General features: G+C 39.5%; 1 protein-coding gene across 9 annotated transcripts in view; it reads right to left on the bottom strand.

Annotated features, from left to right (window-relative positions):
• CDC14A (cell division cycle 14A) overlaps positions 1-17,735 on the bottom strand; it is a 64,706-nt gene extending 46,971 nt beyond the window's left edge. For 4 of the 9 annotated variants that reach the window (XR_011142520.1, XR_011142521.1, XM_068952258.1 and 1 more), the window contains exons 1-3: positions 16,893-17,318; positions 16,300-16,390; positions 4,930-5,005 (exon numbers count right to left, since the gene is read on the bottom strand). Coding sequence is in view for 7 of the 9 variants with exons in the window: in XM_068952258.1 (XP_068808359.1) it covers positions 4,930-5,005; positions 16,300-16,390; positions 16,893-16,998 (273 nt within the window). In the remaining 2 variants the exon portion in view is untranslated. Of the gene's footprint in view, positions 1-4,929; positions 5,006-16,299; positions 16,391-16,641; positions 17,367-17,594 lie in introns of those variants that run through there. The other 5 variants (XM_068952260.1, XM_068952262.1, XM_068952261.1 and 2 more) reach the window with 4 other exon arrangements.
• Positions 17,736-21,014: the final 3,279 nt, after the last annotated feature.

The following is a 21,014-nucleotide window of genomic DNA, read 5'->3' as shown; positions in this document are numbered from 1 at the left end:
AGCAGGCTATTTGTATTAAGACAAAACAAACAAACAGAAAAATCTCTTGATTCAGCAACAATACAGTTAGGGTATGAGGCATGTTAACCCCACAGTTTATAAGCCTTCCAGAACCTCCCCTCTCCTGCCTTTGATCTTCCATAACTTGTATCCTTTATCTCTCCTTCTTACTGATTACCCCTGCTTCTATCAAGGTCGTCCAAGGCTAAGGTTAAACACACAAAAAACACAGTTTTGTTAAAGTATTTTTATAAGGTCAGACTTATTCAAATAGAAGGAAAAAGAAATCACTTCATAACAGAATCAATTGCTTAGCCAATCATTTTTAACCAAATGAAACCCAAAAAACAAGTAGGAGGATAACACAGCCAAGTACTCTTTCTTGCTGTTGATGCAGCTAGTCAAAATAGTGGCAGATCATCTCCATAGCAATCAAAACATTACAATTGCAACAAGGTCAGTAGGGCTTTCTCGTACAGCGTAACTTCAGTACTTCACCTCCAACTTTCTCAAAAAAGGAATATATTTGAAAAAGCTCTTCAATAATTCACTACAGAACCATTCACCATTTTAATTAGTCAGTACATAGTTACAATAGTTTACTTTAGTACGTTGATTTGCCTTTAGTACACTACAAATCAGGACCCCCTCTTCCCTTTCCCCGCCCCCTCAGGAAAGGGGAGGGGAAAGGAGGAAACTGCCTCCATGTTTAACCCTCTCCCAGAGCAGAAACAGAAATAAACATGGTTTTAGGACTTGGAGGGGGAAGGGCTAGGAGTTTTTTTTTTTTTTTAAATGAGATCTTATTCTCACAATTCTGCTGTCTCTATTTATAGAAACCTTAAACTAATAAAAACCCTAAGCCTTAAATTTTGAAATATCACATCTAAACACAAATATAATCACAACATTTTGTGCACAATTTTTTGTCATTTTGTTTTTATATTTTGATTAAGAAATTGTGTATGACGTGATGAAGCATTAAAAATAAGATGTCTCAGATGTTCACTCCTTTTAACATGCATAAACTACCTGTCTCAAGAGACTGCTTTCAGATTTGTTGCTGTATCATCCAGCTGTGATGTTTTAGATTATTAGAGATTAAAACAGAAAAGTTTTAGATTTGACTTAGTCTGAAGACATTAGTAAGGCTGTTTTTCCATTCACTTTCGTGAACTCAGTTCATCAGGTCTTTCCATTGTGTCAAGACACAAGTTAAGCCATACGTGAAAATCTCTGACACTAAACCACAGCCAACTAAAGCATGGCTTCATCTTTATAAGACCTATTAATGTCCTATGTTAATCCAACTGCATTAACAGGCTTTCCGGACCATGGGCACAGGGCCATACTTTTAAAGTTTTACGAAGAAACAATAATTCATACTTTTTTTTAGAAAAAAAAAGCTCAAAGTTAGAAGACTGAAAAAAAGTTATGTGAATAGCTGCCTCAGGCTAGGACAGAAAAGGAGCGTGGAACAGAAGGAGGCTGGTCTCCGCTAGTATCACAACCAGGCAACACAGTACAGGAAGCAATCCAGGCCTGGGAGAAGAAAAAAAGTGAACTGAGTCAAGAAACACAGCAGGACAAACAGGAACAGGCAGAGGAAAAAGCTAACTGATTTGAGGAAGCAAAGTAGGACAGGCATGCAGATATGCAAGCAGGGTTTGGATGGTGAGCTTACTGAAATATATTAAGACCTGAGCAAAGCAATGAAGAAAAGGAGCTCCAATGGAGAAGAGATAGAAAAGTCACACTTGTCATAGGTAACACAATGGAGGCTTAAGGCATGCCAATTCACAGGTAACTAATATTGTTTATTTGGGAAAGAGGTTATGGCAAGGGAGATGACGCCTAACCACATTCACACATCCCACACATACAACACAGACATACTCTCAGATTCCCCTGCAAAAACGAAGAGCCCTCACAGCTCTTCCAGGCCTAGCCAGGGGGCCCAGGCACACCCTTCAACTAGGTGGGTACCAAGGCCTGGCAGGGGTCATCTGGGCTTCAGAGGAGAACCAACTGGACTCCCAGAGAACAAAGATCTGGGGTGCCTGTCACTCCTACTGTTGGTTGGGGCTGCAGCTGCCCTTAATATGAGGGTACGCAAGCAGCATGCAGTTAGTTGAATAGGCATTTCCTATCTGTGAAGCACTCTGCTCACATCTCACCCTAGTGCCAGGTGAAAATTATCACACATTTGCTGCTGCAGTTGTCCACTGCATCCACGCCTTTCTGGTGGGAAAGTCAGAGGTCGTGAACTTAATGTCCTAAACTAGTTCAGGCCTTAGGCTGAAAAAACCCCCTGAGGGACACTTGTGAAGGAGAGACATGAGAAGGTGAAGGATAGAAGGGCAGAAACCGTGAATCCACAGTTCTCAACCAGTGAAGCCCAGCAGTAAAGTCTTCTGAAGCTATGTCTACAATATGTGCTGGATGCAGGCTTCAGCCCAAAGCTTTGGTCTTACAAGCCTACTTACCCACTGCTGATAATATTTAAATTGGGGCAGAGCCTGGCGTATCTCTCAGGTATGAGAAAGGCAAAGCGCAAATCACAGGGCTACAGGGATCTACTCGTGTGAAAGTCTTTACACCGCTCAGTTGGCATTCTAAGCTTAAACCGTTTGATTTCAGGTGTTGCTTCCGAATGACTGAACTATCACATTACTCTTCTGTCACACACTAGTAGCTTAAATCAACCCATTTAGAATGGGCCTCTGGTTAAGTAGGCAGCAACAAACAGCACCTCCTCCCAGCTGAGGCTGGAGCTGATCTGCCTGAGAGTCTGTGTTGTTCTTGACAATTCAGACTCTTACCAATTGGTGCAATTTCCAGTTTGCTTTTTTCCCCAAATCTAGAAGTTACATCATAACATTAAGGTTTGCTAAATCAACCCAGCAAATGTCAGAGTTACTCATTCAGTTTCAATTTGGCTCCCTTGTGTATTTATTCATTAGAATGTATGATCTCTATAACGTCATGATCACAAACCATATATGACTAGCAACTTGCCTCATCCAGTGCAGATGACAGACTTCAAACACAAATAAAGACTGCAAAGACATTCCTGCTTAACACTGAGTCACTTAAAACCAAGCTCTAAGGTATTTGCTAGTTGTGTTCTTATTTTCCAGGTGAAAATCTCAGTATTTAGGGCCCAGTTTGAACAAGCTACAGCTCAACTACAAAGCATAAAGAGACTCTGTACTCATGCCTAACACTGATCACAGCCTCAGTTTTGAATCTGAGAATCAGGACTAATCTCTCTAGTTCTCATAGCCACAATGAAAGAATTTTTTTTTTAAACTGATTCTGGAGTCACTGCTTCAGAATAAGCTTTCTCTACAGCAGGATTTGAGTATTTCACCAACTCAGATATAAAGTCATAAACAGAAGGATTAAGGTTAAGAAAACAAAAAAAAAACTAAAGAGCTTCCTTGTGATTGAGCACCATTTATCACGTTTGAACGGCACAGTGGCACCTGAAAATAGGATGATATAACATAATGTATTTAGAAACTAATTTAAAACAACCCCCCCACACACTAACTTAATGATAATTCTTTTCCAGTATGAGCTTAGTCATTCAACATTAAATAAATGCAACTCTGGTACTTCTAAATTAATTTCCTGTATTAAGAAGCAATGCAAGTTTTCACTAGAAACTATAGCCTTTTTGCAAAATAGTACAACTCTTCAAAATCCTCACATTTGCAGAACCTCCTCTTAGGACAACTTGAGACTAAGTCAGCATGACTGAGGGAGCAGCAGATAGCATGGATCAGGTTGCATAATGGTTTCATTTACGCAGCAAACATTACTCCCAAAATATAATACCTTTTCCAATATAAGAATCCTCCTAACAGTGGCCAGTGCTATTGCTGTTGTTTCTTTCTACAGTTTAAAACCTTTATATTACAAAATATTAGACCTGTTAGTAATGGAGGGGACACCTATATTTAGTGAAAGATTTATTGGTATTTGCACAGCAGTGATACTAATTAGTACTACTAGAATTAAAGCCATCTGCTTCATTTCTTGCAATTAACTTTCTATACATGCTACAAATTCCTTTTTCTTGGGCATTTGGGGATGAGGTTAGATCTACAGCTTTCTGATCAAGCTTGTGGTTTTATGATAGGACAGTGTTGTTAGAATAGAACTAAACCACCGCCATCTCAGACTTAACTGCTGCATTTACAAATTCTAGACAGCATGTTTAAAAGGACAGACAAATACTTTGCAGTTGAGAGAAAAGCTATTGTGGTATCTAAAGAAGATACCAAAGGTATCTTTCTGCGTAGAGCAATTCAAAACTCTCTCTTGAATCTACAACCACTATATAGAGGCAGGAAGTAAGCAAGCTCCTTTGGAGAAATTCATAGGAATGGCACTTCTACAAGTAAGATAGAAATAGGGACAATTTTTATATGGATGACACATTTCCACACAACTGTTATTAGAAGCAACACTAAACTGAAAAAGATTGAAGTTTCAACTTTTCCACTGAAAGAGACTAGATTTAAATAGTGCAATTTTGGGTCCATGCTTTCTTCTTGTTCGTGCCCTTTTTCAGTATCTGGTTTTCCTTCACTCATACCACCATACCTGCTTCATTAGCAGCAAATTCATGAAATATGCATGCAATCCCAGACTCCGGTTTTTATTTTGTTACTCACTATTTTGTCTTGAGACAAAGACAAAAAATAGCGAGCGTATCCTTCAGTAGCTCAGCTGCTAAGCAATAAGAGAGCATATTCCTTTTTACATCCTTCAGAGGGGAGAAATTCAGGACAAAGAAGGAGCTCCTTATCTAAATGGTTACTGTTAAGCTTTAATGAATAGCTCATATCTGCTTTCAAACTGTCTTTGAAGCTGCATTTTCAGAAACAAATTTAGAACAAAGGTTAAAACAAAGCTTACCTTTAATTTCTTATTCAGCTTACAGCAATATCTGTACAACATCGCCAAATTTAAAGGTCCAAAATCTCCATAGAAACTGGGAGAAAAGAGAACAAAAATATCTTTGTTATTTATACAGAAGAGCTAAGCAAATTTCAACAAACATTCTGTTGATAGTTAAAACTACCTGTGGGCAAAACTGAGTAACCATGGCAATATATATACAGTGTACCAGATAAGCCCTCTACCAATTGAATTATGAGAAAGATAGAAACACACTGTATTTGAAAGCATTTGTAGCTTCAGTAACTACATTTTTCCATTACGTACAGCCTAACTACAGATTCTTTTTCTTCACCCCAGAAAACCCAGTCTAGTTTTGGCCAAGATTAGAGAGGAACAGAATAGAAAACTTCAAGACATGATCTAGTCCCTTTTTGGCCATGTTGATATTGTCCTTGTTATATACTCATCCTAAGCAGTTATAGAGCCTCTATCATTACCTAATATCATACTATTTTGAATAAGCTAAATTAAATTTAATCTTATTACCAATAGGAAATTGTAATTAAAAATATCCAGTCTTGATCCCTGTCTGTAATTTAAAGCTATTGCTTTTCATCCCATCCTCCACGATTTCAGAAGCTATATATATTATGCATAAACTTTATATATCATTAAGTTTCCCTTTTCCTGACCAGTCCTCTTGTCTCTATGCTAAATTCTTCCAATTTATTTTGCTTCTTGCATTTCAAACCATTCTTGTTGCTACCTTCTAGATTCTCTTCAGAAGTAGCTCCACCACTGTCCTTAGCATAAGAGCTACTAGCAAGAATAATCTGTACAGAGAAATTACTGCACCACAGAAGTTGCTGGAAGGGATTCAGTGTTCTTCCTTATTAATCCTTCATATAGGCACCTTTACAAGTATTCGTAACTTTTTTTTTTTAAAACACAAGTATCTTACTCTACTATGACACCTTCCAGCCTTCTCCCTCCCCAGCCAGTGTTCTAAATAGCTCAAAAACTAAGTTGCAAGCTTTGCTCGCTATTTTTCCTTTTTGTGCACAGAAAGGTTTATCTTATTAGTCTACAGAAATCCACTGATGCACAGCTTATGAAGTCCAGTGAGAACAAACTACAACTTGAACTGTTTTAACGTGTTCTGCCTTACGTCTTTTGACAAGAGAAACAGGACACTTCTTGACTATCAGCAAACACAGAGACCATCAGCATTTGAAGGGATCTTACTTAGGGAACACAGAGGACAAAAAAGACAAAGTAACTAGCTTTATTTAGGATACTACATTTACAACTTCTGGGCTTTGAAGGAAGGAAAACTTACTGAGACCCCAGGAAAGATCAGGTGGTAGCACCAACCTTTAAGTGCTGCCAGCTAAGATTGAGGAGAGAAAGCTTGAGCAAGAAAGGACTGTTTTTAATACGGCAGAAAGTTTACTTTTCAGGAAGTTAATTACATTCCACTTAAACAGAAGAAAAATCGTCTACTGTGAGGGTGGTCAAACATTGGAAATGGGTTGCCTGGAAAGGCTGTGGAGTTTCCCTCCTTGGAGATACTCAGAAACCAACTGGACAAGGCTCTGAGCAACCTGCTCCAGTTCGCCCTACTTCGAGCAGGGAGGTTAGACTAAACAATCTCCAGAGGTTCTTTCCAACTTTAACTATTCTATGATTCTAAGCAAACAAGATGACAAGAGTGGGAGACAAGAAACATGCAAACAAACAAGACAGACAAGTCCAGCATATGAGACCCAATTATATTAGCATGTCTAGAACGAACAGCCTATCTGCCACAACGCTATTTGAATATTATCTACTTTGCAAAGTCCGTTAACAACAATATGAAATGTTTGTTAAGATTCAGTTCATCCCATTCAGTACAAGAATTATGAAATAATCCTTAATTACAGAAGTTCACTAGCTGAGTTAAAGACCAAGTTGTCCTACTCTTCAGACACTATGGGTGGGTAGCACAGAAGTTAGCTAGCTCAAGGGAAGGTTTTAGTGGCAATAAAGCAGGGGTTAACTTAAAAATTCCTCACCTGTTCTTAGAGAAGACAGCTAAACATAAGCAATAGTTTAAAATGTTTTTAAATAAAATCCTCTATACCGGGTTGGAGAGAGAGGTGAAAAACAAAATAATTATTCTAAGAGGGGCAAGTATGAGTTACTACAAACAAAGTTAGAACTGGAGTTATAATGACACTACAGTGAATGTGGCTTCTAGAAAAGGCACAGAGAAGGATTACCAACACGTTCTCAGTCTGCTGCACTAGCTCTCCCTGAAAGAGAGAAAACTCACTTTACCCCCATTATTAACTTTAAAGTATTCTTTCACTTGCATGTATGATGATGGAGGAGTAGGATTTGATGACTGTTTTGTGAAAAATACTTGAAAAGATATTTTGGAAGACGTGTGGAACATGAAAGTTACTATAATACAGAATACTACTTTGTTCACCAGTGTGTGTATACATGGCCTTTTCTAATCAGCCTCAAAAAACTAACTGAATACACAGGTATGTAAAGCATCGAAGAACTACAGCCATGCTTTAGGATAACGAGTTTTTATTACTACTCACTTGTTAGAAGTGCATCAGCATGCAGTCATATATTCTACCTCTACTGTTCTGCATGATTAAGCTCAAACAAAAATGTAGGAAAAACACATTCAGAGGTCTGTCGCGGACAATTTGATTTGTAAATACAAATCAAGATAAGATTAAGTTGTCCTAACATTTGCAATAAGGTTTCTCTTTCTATTTTGGTGGAGGGGAGGATAAAATACTTTTTAAATCAGTCAACCCATGAGCTAACAGTATATTTCTACCTGTACACAGAATTGACAAAATAAAGCTATTCAGTCTCTCAGCAACCAAGCTAAGAATGTGGCATTTTTAGACTGACTATTCCTCCATCTGTTACTACTATTAGGTATGCAATGCTTTTCCTAATACAGAGGATAAAAAAAAAAAAGCACCAATGTTTGATAGCCTTGTATTATCAGTTTGCCTATGCTGCCTAAATAAGGTATTTGTCAGAATCCAATCACAATCAGAAAGAAAAGGCGTTTTTGGTCACTAGTGTTCAACATCACCCATACACCAAAACACACTGGCAATCCCCAATTCCTTTACACAACACCACGTGGGCAGAATAAATAAGCCATTATCTCTGTCGATAACAGTGTGACACTGAGGGGAAGGGGTGAAAGATTATTTGTGTCACATTGTTACATGAATAACTTTGAATTTCTCTACTTAAAACCTCTGAACAGCAATAAGCTTGAAAATAAAAATTTAAGGGGCTAGGTAAAACAAGTGCTTTGCAATCCTCCCAATCAGAGAGTTCTCTGAGAAATCATAAAAGGCTTTGTATTTAAGTCAATGAACTCTGATCTAGAAACTCCTTCAATTTATATCCTTAAAACTAAATACAATTTCTGACATGTTTAAACACAACAGTTTATCTACTCCACCCTTGTTATTTTTAGTAATAAAAGTCCATTTTTGTACTTTCATTTGGTACTTAATCCTAACTCAGACAGAGGATTTTCTTCTTAAGAAGAGAGTTTTCACAGAGTTAAAGATAAGTGGAAAGATGGAAAAGAGGGGAAGGGAGAACCAAGCCATCCTCCGCATAAAGACTTCTATCTGGCAAAAGTTAAAGTTAAAAATCATAGCAGAAGTCAAATCTGTTTATATGACAGTCACTGATAGAAAGGAAATCTAGCCATTGCTAGCTTATTTCTCTCTCTTTTATAGGTAATAGCTTTTCTTTGTGTCTAGATGTTTTTTTCCAGGCTTTTGTATGTAATAAGAAACCAGTCAAGATCTTGAGACAACCATTTATGATGGAGGCGGGAACCAGATCTGAGGAACAGAAGGTGAGTATGGTATTAATCTACTTTTCATTATATTTTAATCGAGTACTTAGACGATAGCTTGAAAATTATTCTTCGCCCTCATCCCATGGAAATTTGCAATCCTTATATTTCTTACACTAGGAAGTAACAAAACCCCAGAATACTCCAGATGAATATTAAAATACTCTACTTTCAAAGAAAGTCCATAATGCTTCCCAGGAGTGGTAGCAAAGGTTTGTGGTATCTCTATTTTGCTTAGAACTGACTCTTAAGACTTACGCCCTTCCTACGAGGGCTGACAGGGTATCACCTGAGGCATTTGCTGAAGTGTATTGCAGTAACTGTTATTCACCTATTTTGTCATACAAGCAATTACCGTACACTATTCCAGGGAGTTTAAAGGTGAAAGACCAGTTGAGAACTCCTTAGGGCAGTAGTTCTAGTTGTTTCTGACTGCAACTCCACTAACCACTAAACCTCTATTGGGCAGGGATGCCACCTGAAAGTGCCATATGTCAACTCAAGCCTTGGGCATCTCTTTTGACCTCCAAATCCACTTTTTAAGTCAGCATTCGAAAACCACTGACCCTAGTACAGTCGCTGAGTGATAAACAGCTTCCACACATTAAATGAATGGTTGGAACCTGCTTATAGCCGGTGAAGAAGGAGTATTATAGTCATTCAGTCTTTGAATTTAATTGATAACCTCCATCTTCACATCACAATCAACTTATTTATGGCCAAGGTGTCAAGTTAACTACCAGAGAGAAACTGTGCTATTTATACTGTACCCTAAAAGTCCAATGTTGAAAGCTTTCTGCATGTGCGCATGTGCTCTGAATCTAGCTATTAAGCAGTAGAAGAATCAGCCACTGAAGAAGTGGCCAACAGGCTACTACAAATACATGCATCAAATGTAGACTGAACATATTAAGTTCCATATTAAGTTTCATCCAGAAAGTTTCTGGATGAAAGTCAAAAGGATAAGTCCACACATTCATCACAACTTAACTCTTCCGGTAAAAAAAAAAAAAAAGAAATAAAAAACCCCCCAAAACAACAAAACAAACCCACACCCACCATCCAAACACACTTACCTTCTCAATCATCTTTCTGCCACTACCATTTCCCAAGGTCTGTCCCTCCTTCCCACTACTCAAGCGTGGGAAACAAGGCCGGAAGCACAACAGTAGTGTCCCTGCTCTAGTCCCAGCAATTCCAGTAACATGTAATTTGTCAAGAGCTTTCTTATCTGGGCTAAGATACAATCCTCAACATTTGCTATGGCTTCGGAATTGCATGCTTCTGCATAGACCAAGGAAAATACAGTGAACACAACAATAAGAGCTATAAACCACTCCATTACTTGCATCTGGAGGCAGGAATAATGCAGAGGCTCTGAATTATGGAAGATAGCACCAGGTATTCACTCCATTTCCCCTTGTTCCAAGCTCTCCTCAGAAACCTGGTTCTTCAAAATCCAAGAACAGGTCATAGCTCCAAATTATAGACAATGAAATAGGCATTCCAAAAGCTTGCATTTTTAATACTACGTTCCTTGAGGTCAAAAACAAAACATTAATAAACAGATTCTCCATTTAAGAGTTTGCCTATAGAACAATCTTCAGAGCATATCAGAAACCTCCCTTTGCAGAAGGGAGGGGGTCTTCTTAACAGAATTCAAGTTTCTTATAAGGAATTTTCTATAGAAAGTTACCCTCCTGTCCAATATAAAGTGGGGGCCCAGAAAACAGAAGAACTGTTCTGTTCCTATATTGCTTTGTGGCAAACAAAAGAAGCAGCTTCAATATTTTTGGCAATTGCTTTTTCCATGTGAATAAGTGAGAACAGATATTCTAAAATAATGTGTATATAAGATTTATTAATGTTAAACTAGAGAGAACACCACAGGTGTTAAGGTATAGCACCTCAGGAGTTTCAGATGTAAAGTTATACAAGTAATCCATGTTCTAAGCAAGAGCTGACACTCCCAATTCTGAGGTCTTCTGATTTCAGAGAGATCTTCTGGTTTAAAGTACATTTAAAATCCCTCCTTTAAGTCAGAAAACAAAGTAAACCTAGAGTACTATTCTTAGTAATTATCTGTAACAACTAGATATACAAAAGTTGCTATTAGTATATGAAGGTTTTTCTACTCAGTATTTACACAAGCATTGACAAAAATTAACGTGAATTTAAAAGTTTTCCAAACAAGTTTGTTTGGGTTTTTTTAGTAGGCTCTAGCCTACCAAGTTATCTTGGTCATCTGATAGTCAAGCTCAAATCTTCAGAAACTGCTGAAGCAAACAAAGAACTCACTGTACTCTGCGTGAAGTAACAGCTGTTTGCTGTAACAAGGCTACTTTAAGTTTTCTTTTCCCTTTCAAGTGACACCAGCCACTGAACGATGGAGAAGTTAAGTTTCTTATGCAAATGCTGTTACTAGATAGCCATAGTTAAGGGAGGAAGCATTTTACTCCGGGCAAAAAAAACAAGTTGACTCTTACTCTTCTTACAGGAAGGAGAATCTGCTTCTTTGAATATACATGCAATGAAGGAAACATTTCCTATGAGTGAAGGTCTAAGGAGTTCTAACTTAATTTTGTTGTAGCTAAGGATTTGAGAATATTAACTCTATTGCTTCTTGAACTCAAAAAAGTAGCTAACATTCTTCAGATTGTTGTGAAATGGGCAAGTAAAATAGTATGGTTTAAAAGAAGAAAAAAGTTTTAGCGTTTAACATCATATACACAAAGGATGTCACATTAATTACTTTCACAGCCCTTCACAAAATATCAGAGAGACTAAATCTGCAAAAGAGTAGCTTATGTAAGAGATCTGAAGTCAGAATAAATACATATAAGAACATAACAATTTATGAAAATTGCCATTATAGTTTAATTAAGAAGACGAGATTCCCATTTCTCATTATCCAAAAGTTTTATTCTTGTATTTGAGCAACACAATCAACATAGAAAGAACATAAAAAGCTGCTTTGATTAAAGTTAAGTGACAGCCTATTACAAGTTAACCAGTCAAGTGTAGTATTCCCAACCTAGATCTGTTTACTGAAAGGTGAAACACAAAAGACAGCATTCTTAGAGAAGAAAAAGCTTTTTACTGGTGCCCAACTCATTAACTGAGGTCTCGCCAAGGCAAGGCTTGTCTACTTGCCAAATGAGAGCCTTCATCAAGCAGGATTAGTCTCATCAACTCCATTTCCCTGAAATAATAGTTACCTGCACTACGTTACCCTGAAAGGTCATATTCCCTTAGAAGTAACAGTGCAGACTTCCTCAGGAGGGACTGCAGAGAGTTTCAGAATGAGACCGACATAAAATCTTACAGAAATAGATCCATTTCAAAAAAGATGAGCCTTCCTTACAAATTCAGAGCTGGATAGAACCATTCAGGTTTCTTCTTCTCTCAACTGAAGGATTTGCATGTAAGCTCTTCCCTAGCTTTAACCTAGTTCAAGGTTAAATTGCAGCACATTTAACTGAAACAGTGACAGTTCTAGTCGTGAGTTTCTAGTCAGCTAACCTCCAAGATGTTCTTGAAAGTATTTAACCCTACCTTGTTTTTATTTTAAAAAGCGTGACTGTTTGAGTGAAGACAGTGTTATGAATTCATTAGAACTGCTGACAACTTGAAGTGAAAATTAGAGGCTGAATACTTCAGACCATGTATAATCAATCACACTTTGTGTATAATTTAGCAATAAGTCATGTGACAAACTACAAGGGGAAGTCAGCATTTATCAGACCAAAACTTCCAAAACCATCAGATTTAGCACTGCAGTGCTTTTGTTTAATAAACAGGGGTACACTATTAATGAAGAATAATAAGGATGCAATGGTTTACAAGAGTAAAAAAAGGAGATGAGGCAAGGAACAGATTAAGTACTAAGCAATCCAATAATATGCTATTTATGATCATCAAACTAACAACCCCAGACCTACATATTCATTAGTTTATACATCTTATATTGCTTCAACGAATGAGAACTAATGCCTTAGTGAAGTTTGCTAAATCAGTTTATGTAATACACTTTATACTTAGAGCTATCACTAAAGTTGGTAGAAAACAGCTCAAACAAAAGCAACTTATTTCCTCACACAACAAAGTATCTTTATCTAGTTACTAGAATGATGCATCCTCACAAAATTAAGTCAATAAATTGTCATATTAACAAAATGACTTACCTACCTCATAGCTGACAAGAATTTTGTTTGAATAGACGCCTTCTAAACCCCTACTTGGGGAAATCTGAACAACTCACTTGATTTAAAAAAAAAAAAAAAAGGCGGCAAGCAGAAGTGGCCATAAAATCCTGATCTTAGCAGGCCATTTTAAACAAAGACTGGGAAAAAAAATATATATATATATACATATATATATTCTGAGCTACAGCACTTCAAAGTTCACTTGAAAAATACTCATTTTGCTATCATGTAATAAATATTTCTAGTCACTTTCTCAAAAAGAAGGTTGCGTTTTTGGGAAAATGAGCAGCTCTGATTTGTTGTATTAAAGTTACACTTCATTATTACATAGCGATAACCCCTGATGTCAGGGCCTCATTTTGCTGAGCATATGAAATATAACAGATGGATGTCAAGCTCAGTGATGACCATGAGGAAAAGGGAAGTATAGCAGAAATAGCATTTCCCTAAGAACCAGAAAACTTGCATTCTATTCTTCATTTTGCTACTAGCCTTCTCATTTCAGGTAGATATTAACAAAAATAAGATGGTGACACTATTAACATCAGCTTTTACTTCCCCAAGACAACATAACCTTTATTGCAGATGGAGGGAGGAGAAAAATCAAGCATTATCAGCATGTTATTATGGAAAGTTTAGAACCCTTTATCTTGGAGGGTTAGTTAGGTTATTATGCAATACGCAGTCATACCACCTGGCAACTGTCACTTAGTTTCTACTTTGTGTTATGTAGATGTATTTTAGCTTGAGAGGACAACAGGAAGAGTATTAATACTGTTTCAAACATAGGACGGCACCTTTAAAAAAGCCCAAATAGGTTAGGAACTATCAATACAAAAAAAAAAAAACCACTACAAATTACATTCCTAATCCAAGGTTCCAAGGTCTTTAGAAGTGCCCCAAAAGATAAAAGAAACTGCTTCTTTCCATTAACTTGTGAATATTTCTGGTATCATGTTACATTCTAGCATGTGGTTAACCAGTTACAGCAGTTAGGAAGTATCCTAATTGAATTTTCTTCCTACAACTTTAATAATTACAAATGTCTTCTTACTGACTTCTCCTGTAAGATTTTTTTCACAAAACATGCCAGTTACAATCCCTAGTCAATACAACCATCTGTACCTAATCACACACACACCCCCTGCCTTGTAAGGGCACAGATCACTTGCACACAGTCTGAGCCCTGTAAGCTCAAACGCTACAAAAAATTTTCTTCACCCTTTCTAGAAGTGTATTAAGAAATAGAAATAAAATACCTCAAACATAACATGAAAGTCTTATGACATACGAGGTCACATTTTTCTCTCATTAAAAACTGAAGCATATTCAAATAATATAAAATTCAACTGGACGAGGCCCTGAGCAATCTGATTTAACATTAAAATTAGCCTTACCTTAGGGAACTCCTGAGGTTCCTTCCAACCTGAATTACTCTATGATCATTACAGAACCTACTCTCAACCCAAACAGTTAAATATGAAAAGTTAACTTTGAGAATGGATCATTGAAAACATCATGAGAAGACAACAGTAGAAGACAATCAAGACTTAGAAGGGTTTGCAGAAAAGAAGAACCTCCAAAACTTTTAAGTTTTGCCCAGGAAGTAAGCTAAGAGTCAAGGAAGATTACTTTCCACCCTAACAGAAGCAATATTAAAAAAAAAAAAAAATCACTGGAAGAGGGGAGGAAGACCAGCTCATGCTCACAAGTACTTCAGCTCATGGGGGGGGGGGGTGGGGGGTGTTGTATTTAAACTATACCAGATAGCTTTTTTTTTTTTTTTTTTTTAAAGTGGGGTGAGGGAGGAAGTTTGCTGCAGCAAACACTTTGTCATAGATCTACCATCAGTCAATCTAGCAACACAGTGTAGAGCCACTACATGCAGATCAGCTAAACCCCTCACATGAAATAGACCTGACACTTCTCAGAAATCCCAACATGTTCCTGAAAGGATCTTATTTACCAGGACTGCTCACCAGCATCAGAAAAATGCTTGCAGGCTGTCCAAACCTGTCCTTTTCTTGACAGGGCAACTCAAGCGTTTACAGGAAATAGAGCTGTGAGTTGGATAAGCAGTGCTGGAAGGCTTTAAACAGCCCAAATGCTGAACACTCCCACATTAGCTGTAAACATGGCTCCTGTCTCATCCAAGTATCAGCCTCTCTGCCAGTTTAAAGTAATATGTCAGACTATGAACTGCAACAAGTGAGGACTGGATATTTGTTGAGTTTTGCTATTCCTGCCAAGATAGCACAAAACTGTCAATTTTCCTCTGCTAAAAACAAGATCCTGTCCATCAAAGCCTTAAGTTGAAGCAAGGAAAGCTGTGCAAGGCTGATCCTTTAGCTGTTTAATGCTATTTTACAACCCACGGCCTAAAGTTTATAACCTCATTTTACTGCAAGTAATTTTGTGTTTAAATCTTTTGGTTTGAAGTTCAGATCATGTAAATAAAAAAGAGATTATCTGATAACAGTATAAGAGTGATCTAATTAAGATACTGAAACAAGACAACTTAAAATAGGTAAATATGCTTTCAACTTTCATCTGCTACAGAAATATTTAGATGTTGCATCTTTAAATTTTTACTTAATCAAATATGGCAATTATTTTACCCTTTAAGTGCATTTGCTTTGTGTCCCTTAGTACTATTCAAACTACGTTCAACTTAACTGTTAACCTTTTATGTGCTGCTAGTGTGTTCTAAACACGTGAAGCTTTTACTTCACAGCTAATACTTTTTCTGCTGTTCTAAAGCTACAAAGGCCAATAGGAAAAGCTCTCTCAAAATCTTCTGAACACTTGAAAAAGCAAGCTACAGATGTTTTTTGAAAGCAAATCTAAGCTTTACAGAACCCTAAGGAGTATATGAAAGGTGGTTACTTTTTCAGTGAGTTTTTCTGCATAAGTATAAAGTTATTGTTTTATTTCAAAAAAATCTTCTATTTGAAACACTACTTAATAAGATGTAAGTAGTCTTAAGAGATGTTTCCTACTTGATAAACAAATCCTGCAAAGCTCAGATATCCTACCCCTAGTTCAACTACCCCTAAAGTTATTTAACTGGTCTTGTCTTGTTTTTTTTTCTAATAGTAATTCTGTTAAACTAGTTTCAACTAAGTTATAACTATATTCTGGCTAGCTTTATATTGGTGCTGGTGCTGTGTACACCTAGCTAAATGAAGGAAAGTTATTCTATATAATAACCAAGAGTGCTGCAAAGAATCTCAGGTGATCATTTTGAACATACAAACGGCTAAAGATCAAAACACTTACTTTTCATAGACCAGCTCCTCATCAGTAGAGAAGTAGTGCGTGTTTACTGTACTTTTGGGTTTATTTCGTAAAGTAGCAAAATACAACCGATCTGAAAGACAATTTAGGGCAACAAAGTAAAGGCCGGCACGCGGACCCAGGGCGCGCCGCGCCCGCCCGCCCCGGCCCGCGAGCGGAAGGGGCATCGCCAAATCCTTTTTTTGCTGCGTGAGAGCTGGCAGGAGCGTGGGGTCCCCCCCTCCTCGGGGCTGCCGGGCCGTACACCCTTCGGGAAAGGATTTTAGAGGGGGGATTTTTGACCCGGGGCAATACATAGCAACAGGTGCCGGCCCCGTTTCTTACCGGAAAAGAGAGCAGGAAGGAACTGCTGAGGCGTTCCCCACACCAGCACAGGGGCAGACGGCTTACGAAAACCGCAAGGCAGAGGGGGTCAAAGCAAAACCGGGTGCGAGGAAGGCACGCAACAGAGTCCACAGAGCTTGGGGGGGGGGGGGGAAGAAGCCCGCGCCGCTAAGGAAGGCTGCGACGAGCCGGACCCTCGCAGCCGGGCAGCCTAGCCGGGGGAGCGGGAGGGCTCCCCAGCCGCCTCTCACCTTTCACGAACTCGGAGGCTCCCCCCAGCACTTCGGAGGCGGCTGGCGCCGGCTCCATCTTAAAGAGGGCGCGGAGCGGCGAGGCGCGGGGCGGCTCCGAACTCATGGTGCCCGCGGGGCCGCGGCGCGCTCGGCCAGATGCCGCCCCTTTAGGGCATGCCCGCAGGGGCCGCCCGCCTGGGGCCGCGCCGCCGGGAGTGCCGCCGCCGCCGCCGAAACCGCATGGGAACAGCGGCGGAGACGGCAACTAGCTCTGGGACACAGCGAAAGACCGAGCGAGCAGCCGAGCGCCCGCAGAGACCTCGACTCCACCCCGCCCCCGGCCAGGAGACGCCCCCGGGCACTTAAAGAGGCCGCGGGCGGTTACCAGGCGCCCCGCAGCGCTCTAGCAACCACGTTACCACGGCTTTGTTACACCCGGCCCGCGGCCGAGCAGGCGGGCGGCCCCCTCCCCGCTCCGCTCGCCCCGGCTCCGCCCTCCGCCTCACAGCGCCTCGCCACAGGGCAGCGCGCCAGCGCCCTGGGCCGCCGGGCAGGAGCTTTGCGCCCGGCACAGCCCCGCCCTCCGCCGCCCCGTCCTCTCACCGCCCCCTCTTCGAAGTACGGCCCCGGCCGCGCCTCCCTTCCCCTGGGGCTGCCCGTCGCAGAATGTCCCTGCGGAGACCCGGGAGCTCCTGAGACGGCAGCAGCCGGAGCTAGTACCTCAACCATGCAGGTCCAGCTCAGGAGGGAGGTGAGCGAGCCACGCGGGCGAGGCCAGCTCACCAGAGGGAGGAGGGCAGCGCCTACCCAGCTCTCTCCTCCCGCCCCAGCCTGGAAGCGTTACTCGGGCCGGTGGGCGGGGGGGGGGATCCCGGGCCGGACGGCTCTGCACCACGGTGTGGCGTGATGGACAAACTGACCCGCCAATCCAAAGCTGCCTATCCACCCCTGTAGCCAATGAGCGATCAGTTCTTGGTGGGGAGGTGGCTGCTGCCGGGCGCGCGTCTGGAGCAGGGTTTCTCCTCAGCTGAGTCCTGGCTGCCGCCCCCTCCTACCCCCCCCCGGCCTCTAACGGTCACTCGCACGCGTCCCCCCTCGCGGTCCAGGGTTTCTGCTAGCTGTTGGGCTCCTTCAAGGCAGGAGAGGTTTTGTTTCTCCCGGTGAATGTTGTCTCCTGAGGAGAACTTGAGGTAGAAACAAACCCTCAAGGAAGAAGCTTGTGAAAGAAAGAGAGGACGGTCGTCCTTATCGCAAATGTAGCCCTCCCCCACCAGATCTTCACCTGCGCTCTGGTGCACCGGCTCCCCTCAGCCCTCGCCTCGCTAGCCATCGGACGGCGGAGGCAGGCTGCAGTAGTTTGTACGCGCTGTTCTACTCAGTTAATCATAAACGAAAGCAACAAAGCACGAATCTTAAATGCTAAAAAAGCAGGAAAATACGTAATTTTTAAGTACTTACATAACAAACATCGTCATGGTTAATATTGTGTTATAGTACAGTAATGTTCTTTTATCCAGCACAAAACTCTCACTAATGCATTGGTTTAGGCTATGGGCTCTCTTGGAAAAGTTACCCAGTGATGAAACATTTCACATACGCTCGAAGGCTGTGGTAACACTACACGAGATTGCTTGTAGCTCGTTATTTTAGAAAGTGAAAGACTGACTCCTGGTGGTCGGGAAGGCAATTAACCTATTGCCAAAAAGCTAAAAGCATTAAGTGTTAGGTAGAAATACCTTTCTTTTTCCCCCCTTCAGAAAGAGTTAGCGCCACACAGAGCAGCCTGCCCCTCTCATTTTCACAGCTGAACAAACAAAAGGTAACAGAGCAGAGGTACTGCATTGAGAAGAAAAAGGACGCTATTCTTTCCCGAAGGAAAAGAAAAGCAAACAAACCCTGAAACATCTTAGAAAGACATGATGATAGAAAACAATATGTAGCTGTGAGGTCCACATTATTACCACCATGTTTTCATAACCTGAACCTACCATGACTATGAGTTCACCTTAATTACAGTGAGGTTTTAAGTAAAACACTTTGAATCATTATTAGTCAAATATCGTAAGTACAAGATAACCTTGAAAGCCTTGCAAGTGCACTTAGGCTGAAGTACTACAGTACTTCTCTCTCATGCATTTATTTGTGTTTTTTTGTTGCTTATTTTCTGTTTTTTGTGCTGGTTTCAATTATTTGTATCCACATTCTTATGTTTTGCCCTTTTCCTTTTTTTTTCATAGCTCCAGAACTAATAGTCCTAAACATGTGTCTTTTTGGGTCTAGTCCTATGAACTTAGGTAAGGACTTTCATTCTCAGTAGTAAGTACTATCCCATGTAAGATGCTTGCAAGATTGAGTCTTCTGTAATAGCAAATTGAATAAGGGCTGTTGGAGGCTATTTTATTTTCATGGAAATCAATGTGCTTACCTTTTTTCCTATGTTGTTCTATACTGTTTTCACTTGTATTCAACTCCTAATTAAACCAAATATACCATTCTTACTTACAAGCAATATCTTGAAGTAGAAATTCTCTAAGCTCAGAGGTGACATATCCTGTATAAAAGTAGATATCAATATATTCTTTACAGAACCTTGGCCTCCTAACACCATTTTTTACTCAAACTTTCATTACAGGCCCATGTAACACAAATTTGTAAGTATACTTGAGTGGAGTTTGTATGAGCATATATATAACTTTAACTAAGGTATCTGGGAGAACAAAACCAAAAATAGAGCAGTATAGCAGGCTAGCTACCCAGCCCCTAGAATCCCTAGGTACGTACACTTTTTTTTAAAGCCTTTGCTTTATAAATATATCTAGTGAGATGCATCTAACAGGCCAACATGACTAGAAACTAAAGCCCCACTGTCAAATGTTGTTTGTAGATTGCTTATATAGCTTTGATAATATTATAAATGCTTTTAGTTGCCCATTAGTTCTCATTAGCGGCAATTAGTTAGAGCCTTTGTAAGCACAGAAAATACCTTTCTCTTCTTCCCTGTAAAAATAACTACTAAACAGCCTCCATGCTTTATCAGTTCCAATATTGTCTCGTATAGCTTTTTGCGTGATTGAGCTAACAAAATTCACTTTATAAACTGCTAGCTTTCAGAATATTTTCACCTCATACTACTTTGTTATTACTATAAATTGTAATTACTATTTTTAACATTTTTGGTTATAGCAAATATCTAGGCTACAGTGACATCTTGTGGCTTTTTTAGTTTTTAACTTTAGTCTTTAACTTTAGTCTTGTCCTGTTGCATCATTTTAACACTATATCCTTTTAAATGATTATAGATTTAAGAAATCAACTTTTTGTTAAACTTTGCAAATTGGGTTGAATAAATGATAAAAAAGATTTTAAAATATGATTTTAGATATCTTTTGATTCCTGTGTGTTGGATGATCACTGATTTCTATAAAACATTCAGAGTGGATGATGAATGTTTAGATTTCAAGATATTTCTAAAAGACATCTAGCTAATCTCTTAGAACAAATCATCACGTGCATATTCTTTTGTTAAAAATATAAATTAAATTATCATTAATTGAGCCCATTAAAGAATCTTGAGGCACTTTTATAATCATCAAGGGGTAATTCCTAATTTAATTTTTTATAGTGAAATAAATAATAGCTCAGTTCTGAAGTTGGGGAAAATAAAACAGATTCCAGTGATGCCGTTTTTCTATTGTTCCTGTCAAAAAGGAGCATCTAAATTAGTGTTAAAGAACCTAACTAGTAGCCCGGTCTTTTTGTATTGGTGGGCTGCATCTGACATTAAAATATCCCTTAAAAATGTGTATTTTACATGCTGCCTAAGACAATTTGTTATTCAACTCCCAACTGGAACCTGTTATCCTGCAAGCTGAGGATGATGAGTGTTAAGAAGTTGCTGACCTTAAACAACCAACCGACCAAAAAAACCCCACATAACTCCCCCCCCCCCCCAAAAAAAAAAAACAGGAAAAAACCCAAAACCCTTGATTTCTGAACACAGTGAGTTGAGCTAGGGCTAAAACTGCAATCTTACCATTGAATTTTCTTTGATATTCAAGCCTAACTGCTCGAGGCTGTGTTTTTTGATGCCTTCCCTTGCCTTGTGTGCGGGCCTTAACTAACTGTAAGTGAATATATGTG

This window comes from Struthio camelus, chromosome 8 (genome assembly GCF_040807025.1).
Source record: "Struthio camelus isolate bStrCam1 chromosome 8, bStrCam1.hap1, whole genome shotgun sequence".
NCBI classification, from domain to species: domain Eukaryota; kingdom Metazoa; phylum Chordata; class Aves; order Struthioniformes; family Struthionidae; genus Struthio; species Struthio camelus.
The sequence above is the reverse complement of the archived record's forward strand: the minus strand, read 5'-3'. Positions and strand labels throughout refer to the sequence as shown.